The 22968-nt window shown below is 45.7% G+C and overlaps 1 protein-coding gene across 6 annotated transcripts in view; it reads right to left on the bottom strand.

Annotated features, from left to right (window-relative positions):
* CACNA1D (calcium voltage-gated channel subunit alpha1 D) overlaps positions 1 to 22968 on the bottom strand; it is a 310124-nt gene that overhangs the window by 66670 nt on the left and 220486 nt on the right. For 5 of the 6 annotated variants that reach the window (XM_058561224.1, XM_058561234.1, XM_058561252.1 and 2 more), the window contains 11 exons: positions 19770 to 19930; positions 18614 to 18839; positions 18275 to 18482; positions 15326 to 15446; positions 12157 to 12271; positions 11570 to 11639; positions 10628 to 10694; positions 9737 to 9884; positions 7527 to 7656; positions 4123 to 4182; positions 1398 to 1504 (listed from right to left, as the gene is read on the bottom strand). In XM_058561224.1, coding sequence (XP_058417207.1) covers positions 1398 to 1504; positions 4123 to 4182; positions 7527 to 7656; positions 9737 to 9884; positions 10628 to 10694; positions 11570 to 11639; positions 12157 to 12271; positions 15326 to 15446; positions 18275 to 18482; positions 18614 to 18839; positions 19770 to 19930 — 1413 coding nt within the window. The remainder of the gene's footprint in view (positions 1 to 1397; positions 1505 to 4122; positions 4183 to 7526; positions 7657 to 9736; positions 9885 to 10627; positions 10695 to 11569; positions 11640 to 12156; positions 12272 to 15325; positions 15447 to 18274; positions 18483 to 18613; positions 18840 to 19769; positions 19931 to 22968) is intronic. The other variant, XM_058561213.1, reaches the window with a different exon arrangement.

The raw sequence follows: 22968 nt of genomic DNA, 5'->3' as shown, positions 1-22968 counted from the left end.
ACTGCACAGTCCCTTCTGAGCCAGGCCCATGGGCCCTGTGCCTAAGTGCACAGCTAATGCAGCAGAAACAAGACTTAGGATTTGCTTTCTTCTTTTCACTTGGTGTAAGCAGTAGGTAGTACTTGGCTTTTAGGCTTCAGTTTTGTGTTCTGAGTGTGGAGACCTGCTGCGGTGGTCTGGTGCTGGGCTTCTCTGGCCTTCTAGGAGTCCACTATTTGGTGGGAGAGATGGGCAATTACAACCCAGTGTGGCAAGTACGACGACAGAGGTAATGCAGCCTGCAGTGCTAGAGGAGCACAACCTTGGGGACCCTGGGAAGGCCCCCGAGGTGATACCCAGGTGAGTCCAATGGGGGGTGGAAGTTAGCTAGACAAAGGGGAAAGGGGCTCCAGCCGAGGGAGCAGCACCTACGAAGGCCCTAGACGAGAGAATGCAGCTCATTTAGCACCACAGGTGGCTGAGTGTGGCCACAGCACATGCTTAGGAGGCAGTGGGCAAGGGCTGCAGCCGCAGAGGGCAGGCGCAGCTGGGCGTCTATAGGAGCTGCAAAGACACCAGTGAGAATGTCCTTCTAAGCTGCAACAACATGGCTCCCTCCCCAGGGGCATTGGTGGGAGGTGAGGAGGACCAACACAGAGCACTGCTTCAGGCAGGCATCCTTGGTCTTCAGAGGGGGATGGAGCCTCCCCACTGACCTTTAGCTCAGAGGTCGTGTGCACACACGTGCGCTCATATAGGGGTACCGATGGTCAGCACCTGAGCAGAGGTGCTTATAAGCAAAGCCACCCCTGGATGCTCCCCTTGGAGCCTCTGCCCCCGACCCCCGAGTAGGGCAGGCAGGCGGTATGCAGCTCGGACTATTTTCCACCAGAAATCCCTAAATGCCATGGAAAGGCCCCAGGGCCCTGACTTGCAGCCTCGTCCCCTCCTAGCTGAAAGTTTTAATGGCCAAAAAAAAGGGTCATAGCAGCTGATATATCCTGGAGATCAAGGGAAGGCTTCAATATCCAAGCTGGTCCTAGCCCCTCCTGTATAGATGAGGAACTGAGAGATGTCCTCAAGGCCCTGGGGCCAGCTCCTGGAGGAACCCAAACTGGAACCCAGCTTCCCTCCCTCCTAAGTAAGACTTCTTCATCCTCTTTTGAAAGCAATTATCACAGAGAGTAATAACCTAACAGAAGGCATGCAAAGAAAAAGAGAAACACAAGAGCATGAGTTGTCCCAATGCTTTCTGGCATGGGCACAAATTAAGCTTCCCAGATAATTAATGTAATCATTAAAATGATGCCTAGCCTTTATGAATTATGTTAAAATTCCTCACATAAACCACCCTGCCCAACAGTCCTGTGTACACACACACACACACCCACCCACCCACCCCGCCCCAGAATACTTACTGGATCCCAAATGACACCAGAGACACTCCAACAACCAGCATATCCAGCAAATTGAAGTAGTTCCTGCAGAAAGCCCCTTTGTGGAGGAAAGCTCCAAAGGTTGTCATCTACAAGCAGAATCATGAGTGATTTACTACTCTTTCTCTTCAAAGGAAAAGAAACCTGGGCTCTTTACAAAACCTCGAGAAAAGTATGACTTTATGAACAGGGTGCGTTAAGAAGCCAGAAACGTAAACCAACAGGGTAGAGCAACCAAATAATTTGTTTAAAAATGGAAAAAGGGCAGCTGATTTCTGATACATTTTAAAAGAAGAGACCAATACAGACTTTATTACAGTGATGACAAAATTCAAATATGAAGACATTGTTGGCATGTCCAAAGAGCCTGTCTCAGGAGAGAGCCCACACGACCATGCTTGTCAGGACATAACTGCTGCCCAGACAACTTGGCTTCTCCACAAAATGCCAGTTCTGGCCCCTCTGAGACCCCAGGAGAGCCTGCATTGGTCCAATCCAGCCTTCCCAGTGGGGGCTAGAAAAAGCACTGGTGTCCAGTGCTCACAGGCTCTGTTCACATGGAAACCTGCATCATTTTTCCAGGTACCCCTTACTGCTCCTGGCGGTCCTTAGCCATACATCCATTTTAAAGGGCTCCTCCAAGTCCAGTTACTCTAGCAAGTGCAAGGTGTGGCTAGGAAGTGTCACATGCATCTCACTGCTCTCCAGTCACATGCCATGTGTACCCAGAGCCCACATTGTGGGTGCTCCAGTGAGGTTCCTACTAGTGATGGAAAAGGAATTTCATGAGGAAGTTCCCCAGAGTAAAAACAGCAAAATCCATAGAGTTCACTATTTAAAAAAAAAAAAAAAGTGAGGGAAGGCTCAGGTAAGTATAGGGGAGGAGAGGCAGAGTCAGGAACTACACTGGACCATATGAAATTGCCAATACTCAACCCTTTGTGACCTATAAAAATGGCAATTTCAAATGGTTTAACCAAATAACCAAAATAGCCTTCCAAATCTTCCCAAGGCCACCAGGAACCACCATCTCAGATGTCAGATGCTTCTCGGTGAATCTCCATTTTCTGAATCCTTCTTGTTTTAGCTTATTTTCCACCCTCTAAAATGCTTTCAAAATGAAGAACAACTTGGAAGACTTAAGTCACTGAAGCAAATATATAGAAATTGAAAAGCAGTAATTGTTTTTTTTTCTTTTAAATAAACCTGTACCTCATTTGCCCCAAAGCTCAAGAGTAACTGCATTCATTTGACAATGTAAAAATGTGGCAAGCAAAATAAAACCTCAATTAACCAGGGTAACAGAATAAGTAGAACATTTCCCCATTCAGTTTGAAGAGAAGGCAAATTACCGAAAAAAAAGCAGCTCAACATCAAATCGAGGCCGAGTGACTGTCCCTGTACCCCACCACTGTGCCTCGCACGTCTACGTTCCTAACCATGGAGAACGTGTTAGCACATGCTCACGACCCAGGCAAGGGTCTCCCTTAGGAAAAAACTGTCAGCCAAATCCACCGGTTTAAAGGCAGGAAAATGAACTCACATTTTTAGAAGATTTTTAATAAAGGTTTAAACAGAGGTTGGATGGTTTTGTGCTAATATTTTCATTAACCAAAAAGAAAATAACTAAATATACCCATTCTCTGGCAACATTGAGGTTTCATTTTATGAAAGATTTTGTAAAAAGCCCAAGTTCTACAGTAGTCTAACATAAAATACATTTTTTCCTGAGATGCACACACAGAAAACCCAAAATGGTTTAAAGAAAATTGTGGTTAGACGTCCTCATTTCCCAGCTTGTCTCCCCACTAGGAGCTGATTGCTCTGACAGTTGTCATGGGCCACGCTGCCCCAGCACTGCAAGGACGCACACCACTTAGCAGGTCTGGGAGGTTCTCGGCTCTCTGCAGTGGGTCTCCAGACCTCTGAGTACAGAAGGAATGAGCTGCCCCCAGAGGGGCCTTCACCCTCAGCACACAAACCACATGCAGCAATGGCAACTGTTAGCTCATGCATGGGCAGCACATTTAGGACACCCTGTCCAAAGGGTGCTCTTTTGGTTTGTGTAAATGTAAGCCCATCCATTAAAACAGATATAAAATATCTTAACACAAATAGACCCAAGTTATCTTGCAAATCCTGTTGCAAGAAAATAGTGTGCTACTATTTTAGGCCACTGAAAACAATTCAGTCAAAGAAATGAAAAGAGATAAATTCCCTTCATAGGATAAATGCTTTTCCTCTGACTTGGATGTCAGGAAGGGTGGAAGAAAGTTCACACATAGTGATGTATCCTGTTATCAGCTGACACATTTCAGAGGATATAAAAAAAAGAGCATAATATAATTTCCAATCACTATTATGAAGCCAAAGTAGCTTCCACATGCATTCAAAGGTTAAAAAGAAATAGCAAAAACAAGTTGAATGGTTACAGGAAAAAATCCTTTGGATAAAAAAAAGTGTAGCTTGATCACAGAAGATCAAAAGATCAAAAGCACGTCACGCTTCTTTGCTGTGTGTCACACGTAGGAGCAGTCCCCTAAACACACTGCTGTGGAACCTGTTACCTTCAAAACGATCTCAAATGCAAAAGTACCAGTGAAGACATAATCTGCGTAACCTAGTATCTGGAAGGTAAACAAAGAATTGCAACTATTATTGCTACAGCTGCTTTAGGGTATGTGAGGATCAATGAAAAAGCCGTTACCTTTAACAGGATTTCAACAGTAAAGATGGCTGTGAAAGCATAGTCAAAGTAACCCAGTATCTGCAAGGTACAACACATGGACATGAGAAAAAGGCATTCGGACAAACTGACAGCTGCATGCCCATGGGTAGGACAGCTACATGCCCATGTGGGTAGAACCCCCACATGCAGTCAGAGACCATTCTCCTGGGGTAAGCTCGCCACTCTGGAGGTAAGTGCCAAGATGCTCATAAATGCCCCATTTGGTCCAATTATAGCTCATCTTTATGACCAACAAATAACATCTGGGAATACTTACCTCCTTTAACCACTCAGGCTCTCTTCCCAGCCTCATGTCTTGGACAGACAGAGGCTCATTTCTAAAAGTGTTTTATTAATAACCTTTGCTCATCAGAGCACTACATTGACAAATTACTTGTGGCACCAGATAAATTAGAGTCTTACACACATTTTAGATTTTTAACTGCATTTTTGGCTGAATGAAATATGTTGCCATCCAGCTGAGCTTCAGATTGGCAGAGAAATGTAAATAAAGATATAAGTGGCATCAAATGGACCAGAAGCTTTCACACATCTCCTCCAATTCCAGTCCATTTAATCAGGGAGTAAACACCCTTCCCCCACTGATGTGCGGGCTGGATAAATCTGTAAGGAAGAGTTTCACTTATGGTCTTGCTCTGCATCAAACACTGCTCCCTCCCAAGGCCAGTTCTTACCTCGCCAAACCCACTCAAACAACAACTGACTCAGCCTCTGAGTTATCACTCCAGGCTACTTTATCACATTCCTGAAAATACCTTCTACTCTCCAACCAAGCGAGTCCTGCTCACCCCTTCTGAGGTCCCTGAGTCTACTCAGGGATAGGAGGGTGGAGGAAGTGGGCCAGCAGCAAGAAGTCTGACCACTCAACTAAGGCTGCTCACAGGGAACTCTTCCCCACAAAGATGGCAGCTGAGACTCTGCCAGCAGAAGAGGCCATCTTGATGGCTCATCTTTATGACAATTATGCTCTATGGTTTGAAAGAACTGAAGAGAACAGAGCTGGAGGGGACCACGGAGACCACTCAGGCCAACTCCTTTCACTTAACAGATGTGGATGCTAGGAATAGGGACAGCTGCTGAGGCCACGCAGCCAGTCACAGGTGCTGCTGAGCAAGGAGCTAGGCCTGTGGAATGTTACTCAAGAGCCACGGGCCCTGTTGTTTAAGTGTGGGGCCCACCTCAGGGGTCCTTTACTGCTGTTACAATAAGGTGAGGACCTCTGCTTCAAAGGCCAGCTCTCCTCAGCTGAGTTCTCCAGAGGGTATTCATCGTCCAAACTGTTTCTGTTTTTGGATTTACAAATTTTGCTGGAACACGTCTGTGTATCTGTGTTTCGGGCCAGAAACAATGAAAGGTATTTCCAGTACAGTAGGCCCCCACCACCCCTCACTCCTTATTCCCTCCTAGGTCACAGCAGGACTGTCAATGTTGAAAGCACCTGGGTAGCCAAGAAAGACACTGCCACCCACAAGCCAACAGCCACCTGGTGCCGGTGGTCAAAGCTCTTAGATGTCAGTTGTTCTTTCCTCACTCAGTCTGCATTCTCTTTTTCACTAATAACTCAGCTAAGGTTAAAAAAAAAAATCCAAAAACTGCATGACTCCAGTTATATTGAGGTATCTAAAGCAGTCAAACTCATAGACAGAAAGTGGCATGGTGGTTGTCAAGGCTGGAGGAGGGAGAAACGGGGAGGGGAGCTGTCGTTCAATGGGTATAAAGCTTCAGTCACGCAAGATGAATAAATTCTGGAGATCTGCTGTAGAATATAGTGCCTATCATTAAGAATACTGTCTTGTACACTTAAACATTTGTTAAGAGGGTAGATCTCATGTTAAGTGTTCTTATCACAATAAAAAACCCGTAGGATTTTAAAAGCAAGATATATACTCATATGTACATCTATCAAAAAAGAACAATAACATTCTTCGGAAAAGCAGTAGAGAAATAAACTCATGGATAAGTAATTATAATAAAAAAATAAGAACATGAGGCCCCATGTAAATTAACTTTCATCAATCTGTGTTCTAGACTAGCTCCTGACCTAGTCTGTCACATACTGATATTTTTTCCCAAACAGCTTTATCCCCTTGAGTCTTATTATGATGGTGGAATTCAATGACACGGAGATCTTTGTTCCATTTGAATGTCTATATAGAGACAGCCTCAGAATCTCTAATGAAAGCCCTAACCCGCGAGCACAGATTAAGATAGGCCCAAGGCCTTCGTCTTTACATCAACACCAACACATGCCTTGGGGGAACATTCTTTTTATCTTCATGTCAGAGTGCGGTTTTATCAATCCAATAGACTGGGTTTGGCAGGTTTCAAACCAAGAGTGCTGGAAATGGAAAGACACCGCATAAGGCTTGGTTGTCACGAGAGAAATCCTGGGGCGCTGATCTGGTGATTTGTCTTCATCCTCAAATCTCTAAAAATATCATGTACAGAAAGAGGTACCAACCAGGCAAGGCAGTGACGCCTGAGGGCCCCGCACACTTGCTGGCCTCCCTCTCCTGGGACGGTTTCTTGGGAACCATCTGAAACTGTGCTATAACATCAAGGCCAGAGAGTCAACAGGTTACTCATCTTCTGAAGCCAGTCTCTGGATTGTTCTCAGAGCTAAACTGGCTGAGCTGCTAAGATGGGACTGCTTAGGCAAGAACTAATTTAGGTATCAGTTTCTGTCCCTCATAGACACAGTGGAAGGGTGCTATCCCTAAATTATGCAACTGATTAGTAATACAAAACTTAACTCTCTACTTGTTTTCTTCGTAAAACCCCCCATGCCCCACCAAAACACAGTTCTTCCTCTTCACTGAACCACTCAACTCCACAGCCCATCTTCCCCCTAACTTGTATTTCTCCTCAGTAATGGAGCCAAGTAGCCGTGTGAATCTAAGTCCACATAAGATAAGTCTTCCCTGCCAACTCTAAACAAGAGCTCCTGGGCACGTGACATATCTGGTTTCAATTTTACTTTCTGTCCTGATGGACGCTTCCACTAGGCAAAAATCTCAAAATAGGTGTGAATGTGAATTGGACCCAGGAGGGGAAAAGAGACCAAATGTTGGCAGCAAGGAATGAAGAGGAAGAGAAGCAGGTCCCTGAATGCACTATAAGTTCCTGAAGAGTACTTAAAATGAAGTTTAAAATACATGATTCAATCAAGGTTTGTCCCGATGAAACAGAACCTCTCTGGCACTTACAAACCTGACACACGAAATGCTTGCAGGTGAACAAGAGGCCTACTCTAGCTTCCAGCCTCGTGGGCCTCCACAGGCCCTGCCCTGCCTGCCTCTGCCTGAGGGGACAGCACTGATCCCAGATGCAGCCGACCCGCCTGTCCTCACCCAGTGGCTTACAGTGTTGCGGAAGGAGTGGCTGCGGATGGGGTCCTCGGCGGCGAGGGCGGCACTGCTCAGCATGATGAAGACGAGGATGAGGTTGGTGAAGATGTGGTGGTTGATGAGCTTGTGGCAGCCCACGCGGATCCTGCAGGGAAAGCCACCGCATGGAGACAGCCCCAGAGAGGGCCCGGACAGACCGGCCAGCGCCTTCAGGATCTGGGGCCTCTCTGCGGTGACAGGTCAGGCAGAGGACAGCTGTCTGCTGTGCCACCCACGGCCCCCTCCAGCAAACCAGAACCACCTGACCATCAGCCCCCTGAAACCCCTGGACGGCAGACCCTGAGGGCCTGTGGTGTCCTGGCTCTGTGTGGGTGCTCAAGAGGCCACTCACTGAGTCCTTAAAGTGGGGATCATCACCCTTCTAAAGGTGGAGAAATGAGGCTTCAGCATGGGAAAGGACTTTCTTAAGGGGACATAGCTAGTAAGGACCAGAGGTGGATTTCCAGTCCAGGTCTGACTGTGACGTTTTCCCACTATAGCATGAAGTTCAGCTGCTCACCTTCCTTTCCTCAGAAAGGAGACCAGGTCAGAGCTCATGGCAACAGCTCACAAAGAATGAGAGCACCCCCTTTCTTGTATGGCAGCTGGGCTATATTAAAACATAACTGGAGTAGTGAGGCTTGGTGACGTCTCCTGTTACGTGGAGATTCTGTCATAAGCACTGTTTCTTTTTGGGGTGGGAGTTGACCCCCGACAAGCACTCCTGAGAAAGTGAAGTGAAAGCTACGTCATCGTGCAAGAATCTCACGGGATCTTCCTGTACCGTGTGACAGAGCCACCAGAGTCCTGCGGTCCTGTGAAGCAAGGCAGGGCCATGCGTGCCCAGCTCCCCGGTCCCGGCTCTCACGATGGCTCCATGGGCCCTCAGAGCCTCTCCTGCTGCCCTCAATGTCCATGGGCGAGTTACTGCCTGACTACCCTGAACCTCAATATTTGACTTCAGAATTTAAAGATCTTTTTTGTTTTTTGGCCCATAGAATACATGTAGGTTTTCCTTTGAAAAGATTTTTTCACTTTTAAAACTAGAGTCAACTTTACATAAAGGTGACCCCTTGCTTCAAATCCTCCCTTGTGGGGCTGCTTACTGCTGGGATGTGCCCCTGGAGGGCTTGCAGGCTGTCAGCAGCTGGGGAAGGCCTTCCAGGGCTGTGAGGGCAGGAGTGCTCACAGCTTTGGGGGAAAATCAATCCATTCTTTCAACATACAAGATACAGTGAGCTGTAGGTGTTGGTTACGTCAGTTGAATAATTTTTTTTTAAGAGACACCTAAACTCTCAACAGTGATGAGCTATAAAAACTACCATCAGATCTTCAAGTCCCTACGGACTGCAGCATGCCCTGTTTCCCACCGGTGTCTCCCACCGGGGCCTGCGAATTATACAGAGTTCTTCTCTGACAGCCAAGAACTACTTCTGCAATTCTAGAAACCTTTCCAGGAGCCATTTATACCCCCTGGCATTTCACTCAATCCCAGATGATTTAAAACCTAGAAACCAGCTAGTAAATAAACGTCTTCCTCTTATCGTACTTGCGAGTAATTACCATGTTCCTGGTGAGCACCTTATCATTTAACGTGAGAAATGCTATGTTAAGCAGAATATCATAGAGCTGAATTGAATAGCTACAACCTATTACCTATCATTGAGTAATATTACTTCACAGCCATAAAACTCAAGACCGAGAAATGATCAGCTAAACTGGATCTCTGGACGAAGATGCTGCGCAGAAGTTGGTCACAAAATTGTCACCCCACAAAGCATCTTAACAGAAGACCCATTTGTGAAGAAAGGGTCCTTCGCATGGAAAACACTTCACAGGTGACAGCCCATGGAACACTAAGTCACAGGTATTCCACCACTGCTGGCGCCGGGGCAGGGGTTAAGGGGGAGGAGAATCTGGAATGGCGCTCCCCCCAGGACCTGGTCACACCCCTCCAGCCCCTTGGTCCAGGAGCAGGAAGGCCAGGAAGAGATGGACAGAGGGCAAAGGCAAGGCAGGAGCAGGAGAGGGGTCGGAGAGGGATCAGGGGGCTCAGGGGGCTCCAACACTCACGTGCAGAAAAAATCTATAAACCACCTTCCTTCACCCCATCCCAGCCACCCTCAACAACCTGTAGGGTCCCAGGTGAGACGGGGCAGTGATGTGACCAGAAAGGGGGTATTTACGGGTTGGTCTTGCTAAGAATGAAGAAAGCGCTCCCTTCAGGAATGGGAGCGATTTTCTCCTTCATGTTCAACTCCGAGATTCTGCGAGGACGGGGGCCAGCTGGAACCTCAGGTTCATCCTCCTCCTCCTCCTCTTCCTCTTCACCTACTTTAAATGAGACACTTTTTTTATAGGTATGAAATAAACCAAGATTGCATTTGGGTTTGAATTATTTATTCTCAATTTCACATGAAATTTGGCTTAAACTTGAACAATATCTATCAGCTTACATTAATCAAAACCCTTCAGAATATGGACTGAATGTGTGTGGAGAGCCGAGAAGTGTGCCCATCCATGAGTGTGTGTAGTTGTGGGAATGAGGTCCCTAGCAGTTTAAGACGGAAGCACAGGTAGAAGGTAGCAGCAGTGGGGTTCTCACTGCCATCCCCCCAGCACCTGGCTGTTTCCCCAGTAACCTCTTGCTCAGCCTCAGCCTGGAAAATCTGTGTGGGACTTCAAGTCACACACGATCAGTGACCCAGGCTCCATACTCCACAGTCCCTCCTACATCAGCCAATAAAGGCACCAGTCAAATGCGAAAGTGTCAGGTGAATAGTATTAACTGGTCACCTCCTCAAGAGATTTCCCAGCAAAAGCTGGGCTTGCCAGGATCCACCTACACTTTTTCTCCCCACCACCTGGAATTTGGGTTATGTAAGCTGTCTGCGACCAAGAGAAAAAGAGCTAACTGGCCCACAAAGGGACTAGAACCATGGCCTCGACAGCCTCAGCAGCCCAGTGTGTGCCCCAACTGGGTTAGCCAGCTACGGACTCAGCTGCTGACCACACAGTGGTGGCAAAGCCACATCCCTCAGGAGCTGAGAGCCTGTCTCTGGCCTCCACCACCATACCTGGCACATCACAAGGCGGGTATGGGTCCTTGTCCTCATCCTCTTCTCGGTAGTCATCAATTGTAACCTAGGATGACAGAGAGGTCTTGGGAGGAGGGGAGACTCTGACTTAAATGCACTTTAGAGAGCCAAAGTGGAGACTCAACCCCACCCTTCCGCACAGAGCAGAGTAGTTCTCTTCAAAGTGTGCGCTGTACGTGAGTGAGTGTGTAGGGACAGCAGATGTCCCCAGATGATGATTCTGCTTAAGACAGAAGGTCTGAGGGCAGATGAGGAGAAAACTGGTCTAACCCCTATCCAGCCATGATTAGCCAGCACCATCCACACCTTTTCCTATCCTAGTGATGTCACACACACCGCATGTATGCCATGTATGGTAACTACATTGTAGACTCCTGTCTCTCTACTAGACTGTAAGTCTCGTGCAGGCAGGAACCTCGTTGGTCTTGATGGTGCCTGATCCCCAGTATCTGACACACAGTAACCACTCAAAAAGTATTTACTGATTCAGTGAACAAATGAATGAAAAATCCAGAGCTGTCATAAGTGGGATGAAGTTAGACAGTATAGCCCTGAGCACCCAGACCTCCTGATTTTGAGATCCCTCTGGGGGCAGACACCTACTAATAATCCTTGATTTTAATCCCCACTGAGAAGATACTAACATAGGTCAGGTCTGACAACACAATTCCAACAAAGAAAAAATAAGTGGTCAGACCAGCCAAATATATACTGGTTCTCTGGTGAAATACTGGTTAACAACCAGCTGAGTGCCTAAATTCCCTCAGAACCCCCCTGGAAAGCCAGCGTCTATAATGGTGTGCCACACACTCACACCACAATATCACACAGGACACTTTCACTGAGTAAATGGTACATTTATGGTGCCATCAACAGAATCATTTTGAAACAAAAAGGGGAGAAGGGCTTCAGAACACACACCTTGTTGTCACTGTTGGCTATCTGGTTGACTTCTGGTTTGTTGGTCTTTTTATTTTCCAGGCTCTCTTTTCTACAGAGACAAGAACACAAGAAACCAAGTAATCATATTGCTACGTATAAAAATGCTAATCAGGATTCTGAATCAACAGTGGTCTGATGAAGGAGAGAATTTAATTGGAAACAACACTAACAGCAAGAACATAGCACAACCCACACTCAGAGCTTCCTGCTCATCTCAGTGCACTGGACTCATTACACAGATCATCTTATTAAAATTCTCATCCAAGAGCTAATCAGCATTGAATGCTTCATTTATTTTATGACGCCAAAATTAACCGCAGCCATTCTTTAAGCATGGGGACGTGCAACTCCTACTCTCAACTCCGAGGGAATGACAGCCAAGGGCCTGGCTTCTGCCCAAGACTCCATCCTGGTTGGTTTGCCCCACGTGGTCATCCACAATCACCACAAAGCAGCAACATGGGAGTTACAGCTGCCTGGAGTCCAGGTGGCTGCCCCAGGCCTCACCTGCAGCTGGCTCCCCAGGCAGTTCCCTGAGCAAACACTTCAGGTGAAAATGGGGTTACCTGGCAATCTTTTTCCTCTCCTTTTCTTCAGCTTCCTCTTTCTGAGCAGTATTCAAACTTTCAGCATCAGCCAAATTGTCTACAGCGATGGCCAAGAAGACATTCAGTAGAATATCTAATTTGAAAATTTTAAGGGTACAACACATTTCTAAATGCAACGACATCTGGTCAACAATGGCAACGTGACCCCTCTGTGTTCCGGGAGGCTGGTAACAGGGGACTGTCCTCTAGTGCTATGTTCACTTGGTATAGCCAGAGGACCAGAGCCCTGTTTTTTAAAAAAAAACTAGAAACCTGTAGAAGACAGTTTGGAAAAAAAAAATTAAGATTCACTAAAATCCGTGAAAACCTACAAACCTTACCATTTCCTTTCGTGTGTGTGCATATGTGCATGCCTGCACGTGCACACATGTGTCTCTCTATACATCTAGGTATCTATAGCTGATACACATTGCATAAAACAACCTATAACATTAACGTGGTGTTTTCATGCATTTTGCATTTCACTTTATGCATTTTGTTACTTTCAAAACACACACACCCATAACATATATCGGGGGCATGCTTTCCAAAACAGACACCTTTAAAGGCTACACGTTATTCAAATGGTGATCCTATTGCATGAGACAGTCTGAGCTTTTCTCATCTGAAATGGCCCACAGAGTCTACGATACCTCATTCATTCATTCACTCCACAAACACTGACTGACTATGGCGTGCCTGACTTATTGCCAGATGGTGCCAGACTATTCTTTTGAGTAGCCGCATGTGGCTATATCTTTGGCTACTGTGGTTGAATTACATTTTTTCAAATAGTAAAACGTTAGATGATTACACAAGTTATCAGGTTTTCGGCTCTTACTATAATGTTAAATGTGTGGTTTTCCCTGAATGATTGAAAAAATAAATTCTGAACAAACTTCCCAAATCAGAAGATGACTGTTTCTTATTCACTATCAGTGAAGTACATTTTTGAGAAGGACAGGATCAAAGGTCAGTAAGTCAAGACGGTTCCCTTCTACTGATGCTTCTCTTTGGCTGATGCACAGCCATCTGCATGCAAGACTGCAGGAGCCCAGGGACCCAGAGATGGGAGAGGCACACCACTGTCCCACATGCCCTGTGCAATCTGACACTTCAGGGGCTGCTGAACATGTAAACAAGCATAACCCAACAAGGCACTGATGATGAGAGAGCTTCCAGGGGATCTCACGCTTGACTAATCTATTCAAGTCTTTACAGAAGATAGGAACATGAGTGAATTGTATTAGGACTTTCAAAATGCCTTTGATATGCTAGACTATTTCTTAAACAGAGCTGCAATGAGCCTGGGGAAGCAGTTTGTCCTGGGCTGGACGAGGGTTGGTAACACAAGCTCTCCTCTGACGGACGTGGGGTAATCATGGCTCAGAGAAGAATTAGTGCTGGGACTAACCGTACTGAGAATTCTCACAATGATCTCAATGAAGAAATGATACATCTCTAGTCTTGCAATGACACTAAACTCTCTTCCAGGCTCTCCTGGAAAGCAAATCCAGAGTAATACACCACAGGAAAACCTTAAAAGTTCCAAAGTAACTTGTACAAGTTCCAAATACCCATCATCTGTATTTAGAGGCCTTACCCAGACCCTCCTAAACAGTAGTGTGCTATGGAATTCATTCGAAAAGATCTACCAAGCACCTCCGACATGCCAGACACTGTTCTGGGTGCTGGGGGCATGGGAGGAAACACGACAGACTGGAGTCCAGCTCCCAGGTAGCATTTATTCCAGCTGGGGGAGACAGAACATAAACTATTTAGGCATTTCAGATAGTGATATGTGTGCTACAAAGAAAACACAACATGTAACCAGACAGAGAGTAGCCAAGGAATACTTCTGTGCAGACTTAAGGCCGGTACACTGCTATGGCCTAAAGAGTTAATCATGAGGAGAGCAGAAAAAGAAAATATCAATCGTTCAGTTCACAAACATTTACCAACGGCTGACTGCGCAAGACCCTGTAGTATAAGCCATGAGAGACGTGAACACAAAAAAGAAAAGATTCCTGACTCAAGAAACTTATCCTCTAGTTGGGGAGATGGAGAAGTGCCCACCCCAAACCCCAGCAGACGGCAGAGACCGCATGCTGTAAGAGACCGCTGCATAAAATCTGGCAGGAGATGGGCACAGGTGGCTCTCTGCATGGGGGACTAGAAGGATTTCTAGGTGTTGAGATAGGGGTTTCCATACAATACCTTGAAGCACAAAGCACTGTCCTTACGGGTTTGTCCCGGGGTTTCCACACTGAAGACAATTCACTAACAAGCCAGAGAAGATTAGGGAAAAACAGCTAAAGGGATCTGGGACTTCTTAGGAGAAGAATCCAGAGCAGGATGCTTTAAAATAAAAAGATGAAGACCAAGAGTGGTATTCACATGTCCATACACTGCTCTTTCACTAAACATCCCCTGAGGGCCTCCACCTGCCAGGTCTTGCACTAGGCAGGGAGGACACAGATAAAGCAGACAAAACCAAAGGTCACGGGGTCACGAAGGGTCCGACTGAGGTGAATAGAGATTGAGAATTTTCAGAAGTCTAGGATTAGAGAGTACCTCTTTGCAAGGAAAAGGATTAAAATGAGTCAGAGAAAAGACAGCAGCCTGATACAGCTGCTAGCCAATGGACACTTGATCCCCAAAGACGCACAGATCAGCAAAGCAAAATTAGGTTCAGGGGAGCTTAGGTCAATCCACTGAAGGGGGGTTCCTTGTTGGTTACAAAGGGTCTTAAGAAGACACAGATGCGCCCCCAACCTCTCAAGGATGGTGGCACAGAGGACAACCTGGCTTTGACTTAAGCCATCGCTTGGGATCTGTGACACCGAGCTGGGTGACCACTGGTGCAGCCCACGCGCTGTCTCATGCTCCTTCCCCTGGCCTGCTCTCATTCCTCAAAGCCTAACTGGAACTCTGCCTCTACTCTGCCCTTCCCAGCAACAGTGAAGAAGAGTATATTAACACGGTAAGGGCATTTACCTCCCACCACAACTGCTACCACCACCACCACCACCACCACACCACCACCACCACCACCACACCACCACCACCACCACCACGGGGCAATTCAGAGAGGGAGAAACAAAACAAGACAATGACACCACAGTGCCCTCGTCAGCTTGAAGGATACAGTTACCGCAAATGAAGAGGATGATGAAGTAGATGCAGACGATCATTCCCGAAGATGACGGGCCCCCATACGCCATAATGCCATCATACATCACAGCATTCCAGTCTTCACCTGTCAGAATCTAGAAGCCAAAACTGGGATCAGCCGGCAGGTGGACTCACAATTCCCAGTTGTTCTCCCAGGGCTCCTAAATCTGGTTTAAGTCGCCTTTCACAGTCCAATTTGTACTGAACAAACCTATCTGCTATCCTAGAGAGTTTTCAAAACATGATTTCTTTTTCTCCCCAAAACCCCAGTGCATGGTTGTATATGCTAATTCTAAGTCCTTCTAGTTCTTCTATGTGAGCTGCTGCCACAGCATGGCTACTAACAGACGAGTGGTATGGTTCCACAACCAGGAAACAAACCCAGGCCACTGAAGCAGGAGTGCAGAACTTTAACACTAGACCATCGGGGCTGGCTCCAAAACATGATTTTTAATCATACCAGTACATGAGTTAATCTTCTGGTGAAAATAAAGTAACATTACATACAAGACTTATGTACTCTTTGATGACCCCCCAGCCCAGTTTTAGTCCTCTCCCCAGAGAGCATGCTGTTGGTGTCTCTCTCCAGGAGCTTTGTGCATTTATACATATATACACACCCAGAAAAAACAAGCAGTTGGTGTCTTCTCTGATTTATTAGACATAAAGAGTATCATACTATATGAACTTTCTGCAATTTGCTTTTTTCCCCACTCAATAATATACTCTGGAGGCCCTCTGTGCCAGTAGGTTCACCTCATTCTTTTTAACTGCTGCCTGGTAGTCCACATAGTTAATCAACTGTGCAAATGGGGAATTATATCTATGAGTTGTTAGAAGCAGGGAATTCCAAATATCTCGTGTAAATTTACAAACTACCCCATGAGTAGATACTCATGACCGTCTGAAGTTTCAAATTTAATCTTCTCTACTGATGATACCTGACAATTCAATCCATCACGAAACAGAATCCGATGAACACGAACAGCAATTTAAAAATATACTATCTTCCACAGAGATTGAGAGAGCGAGAGAGTGAGAGTGAGATCGCACGCTCCTTTATCTTTTATCTGGACAAGATATTTTAAAAATTAAAACTGTTGTGGATCACAACCAAACAGAAAAACGGGCAAATGATTTGAAAAGATAAAACAATTCATAGAAAAGGAACTATAAATGGCTGTTAGTCACATGAAAAGACATTCAGGTTCATCCCTGGTAAGAGAAGTATGAATTAAAACTCCAGTAAGACAGCATTTTCACCTATCAGACAGGCAACAATCTAAAAGTGTGAACCCCCACTGTGGTGAAGAGGAGTGAGGCCATGGGAAGGCTCCACACTGCTCGCCGAGGAGGAGTTACTACTCCTGTAAGGAGCGTCCTTGGACGAGAGTATCAGAGTTGAAAATGGACATACACTCTTTAAACCAGCAACTCCACTTCTGGGAATTTATCCCACAGATCTACTCACATACATGTGCTCCACAATGTATGTTCAAGGTCACCCACAGAGCAAAGAGCGGACATGACAAAATAGTCATCAGCAGGGGACTGGTTACACGAATTATAGCACATCTACACTATGGAATTTATGCAGCATTGAAAAAGAGGAGGCAACCTTTTATGAAACAATAAGGAAGATTCTTAGGACACTTTAAATGATAAAAAGCAAGATGGAAAACAGCATGCAGAGTGAGCCACCATCTGTGTACATTCATCTATAGGTAGGCAGGTTAACTGCTTTATATCTATGAGCAACTATATCTCAAAGAATATACAAGAAACTGATTAATGGTGGTTGCCTCCTAGAAGGGGAAATTGGTGGCTGAGTGGCAGAGAGACTTGTAACTTTATATCCTTCTGTAACATTTGAATTTTGTGCCTCATATATGTATTCCAAAAGCCACCACCACATAAGTTTCTCTGAAAGAAATCAGGATAAAGAATGACTAATCAGTGGCCAAAATTAAGTATAATTCAAAAAATTAAAGCTATGGCTTTATAGCAGTGCCAGTACTTCCATTCATCTCAAAACGGCCAAGTGGGAAAGACTCTTAGAGATCATTCCCTCTAGTCTCTTGTTTTTTCAGAAAACGATAGTGACTTTCCAAGGTCACAGAGCTGAGCACAGAAAGAGCCACCATGGGACCTCAATGTCCACTGTCCTCTCAACAGGCCTCTCTGGCAGGGCTCCCAAGCTCACCGACATTGAATGTGAAAAGCAACAAGGGCGAGATGAGTCTTTCAAATTTATCTGCTAGGTTCTAGCCAAGGAAGGGCTTCAGCTCACAACACAGGAAGAGGGGGTTTAGAACACCTCAGCTTACAGCCAGCTGGGGTGGAGAGGCTGCTCTGAGTGCAGAGCCACCTGCACACTCTGGCACTGTCACTCCCTTCTCAGCCCAGTGCCTATAAAGGCCTCAACAGCACAGATACCCTCAGAGTCTGTGTGTCCTCATTACATCACACGAAGGAGGACAAGAAAGGGGCAGAAGCCTATCACAACACTTTTATCACCTTGATTCCTCTGACTACACACCAAAGCATCAGGGCTTTAGAATTCACTGCTTTGCATAAATCCATTATAACCAGGATTACAAAACTTGCCTGCAATCACAAATTAGCAAAGAACAGAAAGAGGATTTAAAAGCCTATCTTACAGAAACCTCATGAAATCAAACAGAAGTTTTGGGTTTATTATTTTTTCAATATCCAGCGGTCTTATAAAAACACTCAATCACATCACAGAGACAGCTGGAGCAAGATGCAAAATAAATGACTTATATGGCACACAGCTTATCAGAACATTATTAGGACAGAGGTTACTAATAAAAACGGAAGCATTTTGTCTTATTGAGTTGTGACCAGACAAGAAGGCATCTCATGATGTGCTCCTCAGGGAGAGGAGGACGGGCGGACTCACCTGGAACACTGTGAGAAGTGCTTGAGGGAAATTGTCAAAGGTGCTTCGCTTGGTTTGCGTTTCGTCAAAATTAAACTTGCCGCCAAACAGCTGCATCCCAAGCAAGGAAAAGATGATGATGAAGAGAAAAAGCAGAAGCAACAGCGAAGCGATGGACTTCATGGAGTTTAACAAAGATGCCACTAAGTTGCTCAGGGAAGTCCAGTGCCTACAAGTCAAGATGAGGATGTGAGCCCAGAACACCCGTGCGGACAGAGCCAAACATCACCTGCCCAGCGATGCGGCTGATCCCTACCCCATGTCCAGAAAACATCTGCAGCAAGACACACATGTCCTTACCTGGTTACTTTGAAAATTCTCAAGAGGCGCACACACCGAAACACAGAAATCCCCAGGGGAGACATGATTTCCAGTTCCACCAAGATCGTTTCAGTAATTCCGCCACACACCACGAAGCAATCAAACCGATTAAAAAGAGAGACGAAATACGCCTGGAGACCCAAGCTGTACATTTTTACCAGCATCTCACAGGTGAACAGAGCCAAGAGGACTTTGTTAGCGATATCTGGAAAGACAAAGAGACACAGGTCGAGATCTCACGGTGGGGGTGGCTCAGATTCCTCTCCTCACACCTCCCTCCCACCAGCCCCCGTGGGAAATGCCCCAAGCACTTCTGTCCCTCTCTCTGGTACCGCACCCACTACAGAAGAGTGGCACTAACGTTACAGTCTGTTTGCCTGCCAGGTTCTGGTCCTGCTTCTGCTACAACATAGACGTGTGACTCTGGAGAAGTTCCTTGAATTCTCTGGGCCTCAGTTTCACTGATTATAAAATGGGGAAGGCTGGTTTATCACATGACCTCTGACACTTTCCAGCCCTAAAAGCCTAGGATTCTGCGTTTAGATCACCCATCGTATTATATTTTTTGCTTCAGTCACAGACAAAAAGACCCATCTGGTCTTGCCTACGGCATGATATAAGCAGCAGTTGCCTGCCAATGTCATTTATAACAGCAGCAAATACCACCCAGCAGGCTGGAGAGCTGGACAGAAACAGCTCTAACTTGATGTAAGGCAGGCCTTCTCGACAGCTCAAAACTCAGAATGGGCTGTCTCTGGGGATATGAACAATAGGGGAACCACCACCACTTGCCAAGAATACCATAGGGAAAAATAAAGCTTCCCGTGGGGGCAGGGAAAGGGCTATGAGGTCCCTTCCAGCTGCAAGATTCCTTGATCCTAGGTTGTCATGGGGTTAGGACAATGGGATGCTCCGGCCTTAATCAGCTCCAAGGTGCTTCATTCACCATACAGCACAGACCGCACCCCCACTCCAGGTGCACCCTATGTTTAGATGGTTCTACCATCTTCCAAGATAATGCTTATAGAAATGTTCCAATACTTTATTATACATCCATCAGATAAGACTAAACTGCAGTTGGACAGCTTCAGGGATCCCCAATTCAGAACAAAAAGTGAGCGGCCTCTGCTTGTACCTTGAATCTGCGTCAACCAGTCAGGCTGGTTGTAGTGCTCCGAGGAAATGGTTAAGGTGTTGAGAAACACCAGGACGATGACCAGCCAGTAAAACGAGACAGACTTCACAGCAGCTCTGCACCTTCTGCGGTTAAATCGGTTCCAGCGACGCCAGCGGCGGCTGAAAGAGACGCAAACGTTACTCCCTGGATGACAGACACCGCATCTGAGTGTCCAATAAACATTACTGAGAAGCAATTGGCTTTCACTTGAGAGGTCTGGATTGGGGTGGGGGTGCAAGAAGGAAAGACGAGAACAAATAGCATAGAAATGAACAGACCTCATAATGTAAATTATGTTGGTCTTAAAATGCAACTTTTAAAAGTATGATCTTAATCATGCTATCGGTTTCCTTCCTATGGCTTTAGATAACTCCAGAATCTGTCATACGCAGTCCTCAAACCAGTTAGAAAATCTAGACATTCACAGATGTGGTGCAGATGCAAAACGGCACTCGCACATGTATGTGGTTCACATTCCCACCATACGGTGCACGGATCTGTTCATGCTATCACTGCAGAGAGCCACTTAGCTCATTATACACATCTCTTGCAGCATCTCTGTCATCACACGGAATTTATCAGGCAGCGAAGTGCTCCAAAACCACAGCTTTCCTTTCAGGGACATTTCCAGTCCTTTCTCAAATACGTGAGGTTCCTCTGGAGCCTGGCCGAGTTGTCAAAGCTGAGTAGGACATGAGTGTTCATACTGAGTCATCAGGTGCCCTTTCTAACCAGTCGATGCTCAAAATATACCTTTAGGAGAAGAGCCAATATTGAATTGTGTTTTCATACAAATAAAATGAGCTGAGCCCAACAGACAAGTAGCATGTCCCCTACCTACTTTCAGTTCCTGTCTATAATTAGGGAAAGTATCCTCTCCCTTAGCCTGTCTCCCTGTGGAAAACGTTCCCTGCCACAGGATGGTTTGGTGAAGCATGTTCCAGGGAAGGGCCAGCCAAGTGTCGATGTCAGCCTCGCCCAGGCTGGGCTCACTGACCGGGGCGGGTCGCACTTTCTTTAAGGGCTTGAGTCAGAGGACTCTCCAGGCTGTGTCCAAGCTGCAGCCCTGGCTGACTAGGCTGTACTACGCTAAAAACACCATAACCCAGGGACTGGGCAAAGAACTCTTCAGCAAGACCTGGAACAAGCAAGGTGCATTTTGTTATTGCTTTTGCTATGTGGTTTCCAATGGTAATAGCAGCTGGAAACATGATGACCAGCAAAGAAAAATTCCACAGAGGACACTAAAGACTGCCCTCCTCCAGGCTGGGTCTCTCCTGTGATGCATAATTCAGTACACACAAGCAAAGTGGTCTGAACAAGATCCAGCCTGGGTGGTCTATTTAGGCTATAGCGACAAGTCACAGGTGTCTCCCAAATCCAGGAGACCTCATTGTCACATCCCCTGAAATCCTGCAGAACCGCCCCATCTTGCCCCTTACTGGGCGCTGAGTGTCCAGGCCCTGTACTGGGGACTGGGCATATTGAGATGAAGAAGGCATGGTCCCATGACCCCTGTCCTTGAAAAGCATGCAGGGCTATGGCAAATAATTATAAATCCATGGCAAGTGCTATTCCCAGGGTACTACGTAAAGAACAAAGATAAGGGAGGTGCAGATGCTCTTTTGGAAAAGTCAGGAAAGGCTTCTCCAAAAAGCTGAGATTTGGGCTGGCTCTCAGTAGTCGAGTAAGAGCCAGCGGCCAGAGAGAAAGGCACTCCACCCAGAGGAGCCTGCATGGCCAAAGGGACCAAGGTGGGAAGAGACAGAGCGTGTGGTACATTTGAAAGCTGAGGGCAGTCCAGTACAGCTGTGAAGTGGGGTGGATGGGAGGGTTGTCAAAAGACGAGGCCAGAGGTGAGCTGGGGGCCAAGTTATGAAGGAACTTATATGCCCTCTGGCAACAGGGTGGCATGGAAGGGCTTCCAATTCTTTTTAAAGTCAGGTTTATTGAGATGTAATTTATATATGGTAAAATGTACTCTTCTTAGGTTTACAGTTTGGAGCCACCACCACTATCAAGATGTAGATTATTTCCACTACTCAGAGGTTCCTTTGTGGCCCTTCGGGTTAATCTCCTCTCCTCACACCAGCCCCTAACAGCTACTGATCTGTTTTCTGTCCCTACTGTTTTGCTTCATCCAGAATGTCCTATAAACAGAGTCATACAATACACAGCTTTTTGAGAGTGGCTCCCTTCACTTAGCAAAAATACTTTTGAGATTCATTTGTGTTGTTGCATCTATCAGTAGTCTTTTCCTTCTTATTGCTGAATATTAGTCCATCATATGGATGAACCACAATTTGTCTACCCATTCACCATTTGATGGACATTTGAGTTATTTATGGCAATTATGAATAGAAATACTATAAAAATTCGTGTAAAAATTGTTTGTGTAGGCATATATCTTTATTTCTCTTATATAAATACCTTAGAAGTGAGATTGCTGGGTCACATGGTAAATATGTTTGACTTCACATGAAACTGTCAACTTGTTTTTATTTTTTATTTTTTTTAGAATCCATACAAGTTGGATTTATTTTTTTTAATTATTTCTTTTTTAAGATTTTATTTATTTATTTTTTTCCCCCCAAAGCCCCAGTAGATAGTTGTATGTCATAGTTGCACATCCTTCTAGTTGCTGTATGTGGGACACGGCCTCAGCATGGCCGGAGAAGTGGTGCATCGGTGCGCACCCGGGATCTGAACCCGGGGCCGCCAGCAGCAGAGCACGCGCACTTAACTGCTAAGCCACGGGGCCGGCCCTCAACTTGGTTTTAAAATGGCTGTGTTATTCGACAAGTAGCAATGTATGAGAACTCCCATCGATCTGCATCCTTGTCAGAACTTGGTACTGTCAGATTTTTAAATTTGATCTATTCTAATAGGTGTGTAGTGGTATCTCATTGTGATTTTAATTTGCATTTTCCTAATGACCGAGTCATCTCAGGTGCTTATTTGCCATTCATCTCTCTTCTTTGATAACATGCCTGTTAAAATCTATTGCTCATTTTTTTATTGAGTGGTTTTCTTATCTTTGACACTATTGCTTATATATTATTCTCTCTGTATACAGGATACTATACTATACTATATATACTAGTCCTTTATCAAATATGTTTTGCATATTTTCTCTTCCAGTCTGCAGCTTATCTTT

The sequence above is a fragment of the Diceros bicornis genome, chromosome 2, assembly GCF_020826845.1.
Source record: "Diceros bicornis minor isolate mBicDic1 chromosome 2, mDicBic1.mat.cur, whole genome shotgun sequence".
Lineage (NCBI taxonomy): Eukaryota > Metazoa > Chordata > Mammalia > Perissodactyla > Rhinocerotidae > Diceros > Diceros bicornis.
The sequence above is the reverse complement of the archived record's forward strand: the minus strand, read 5'-3'. Positions and strand labels throughout refer to the sequence as shown.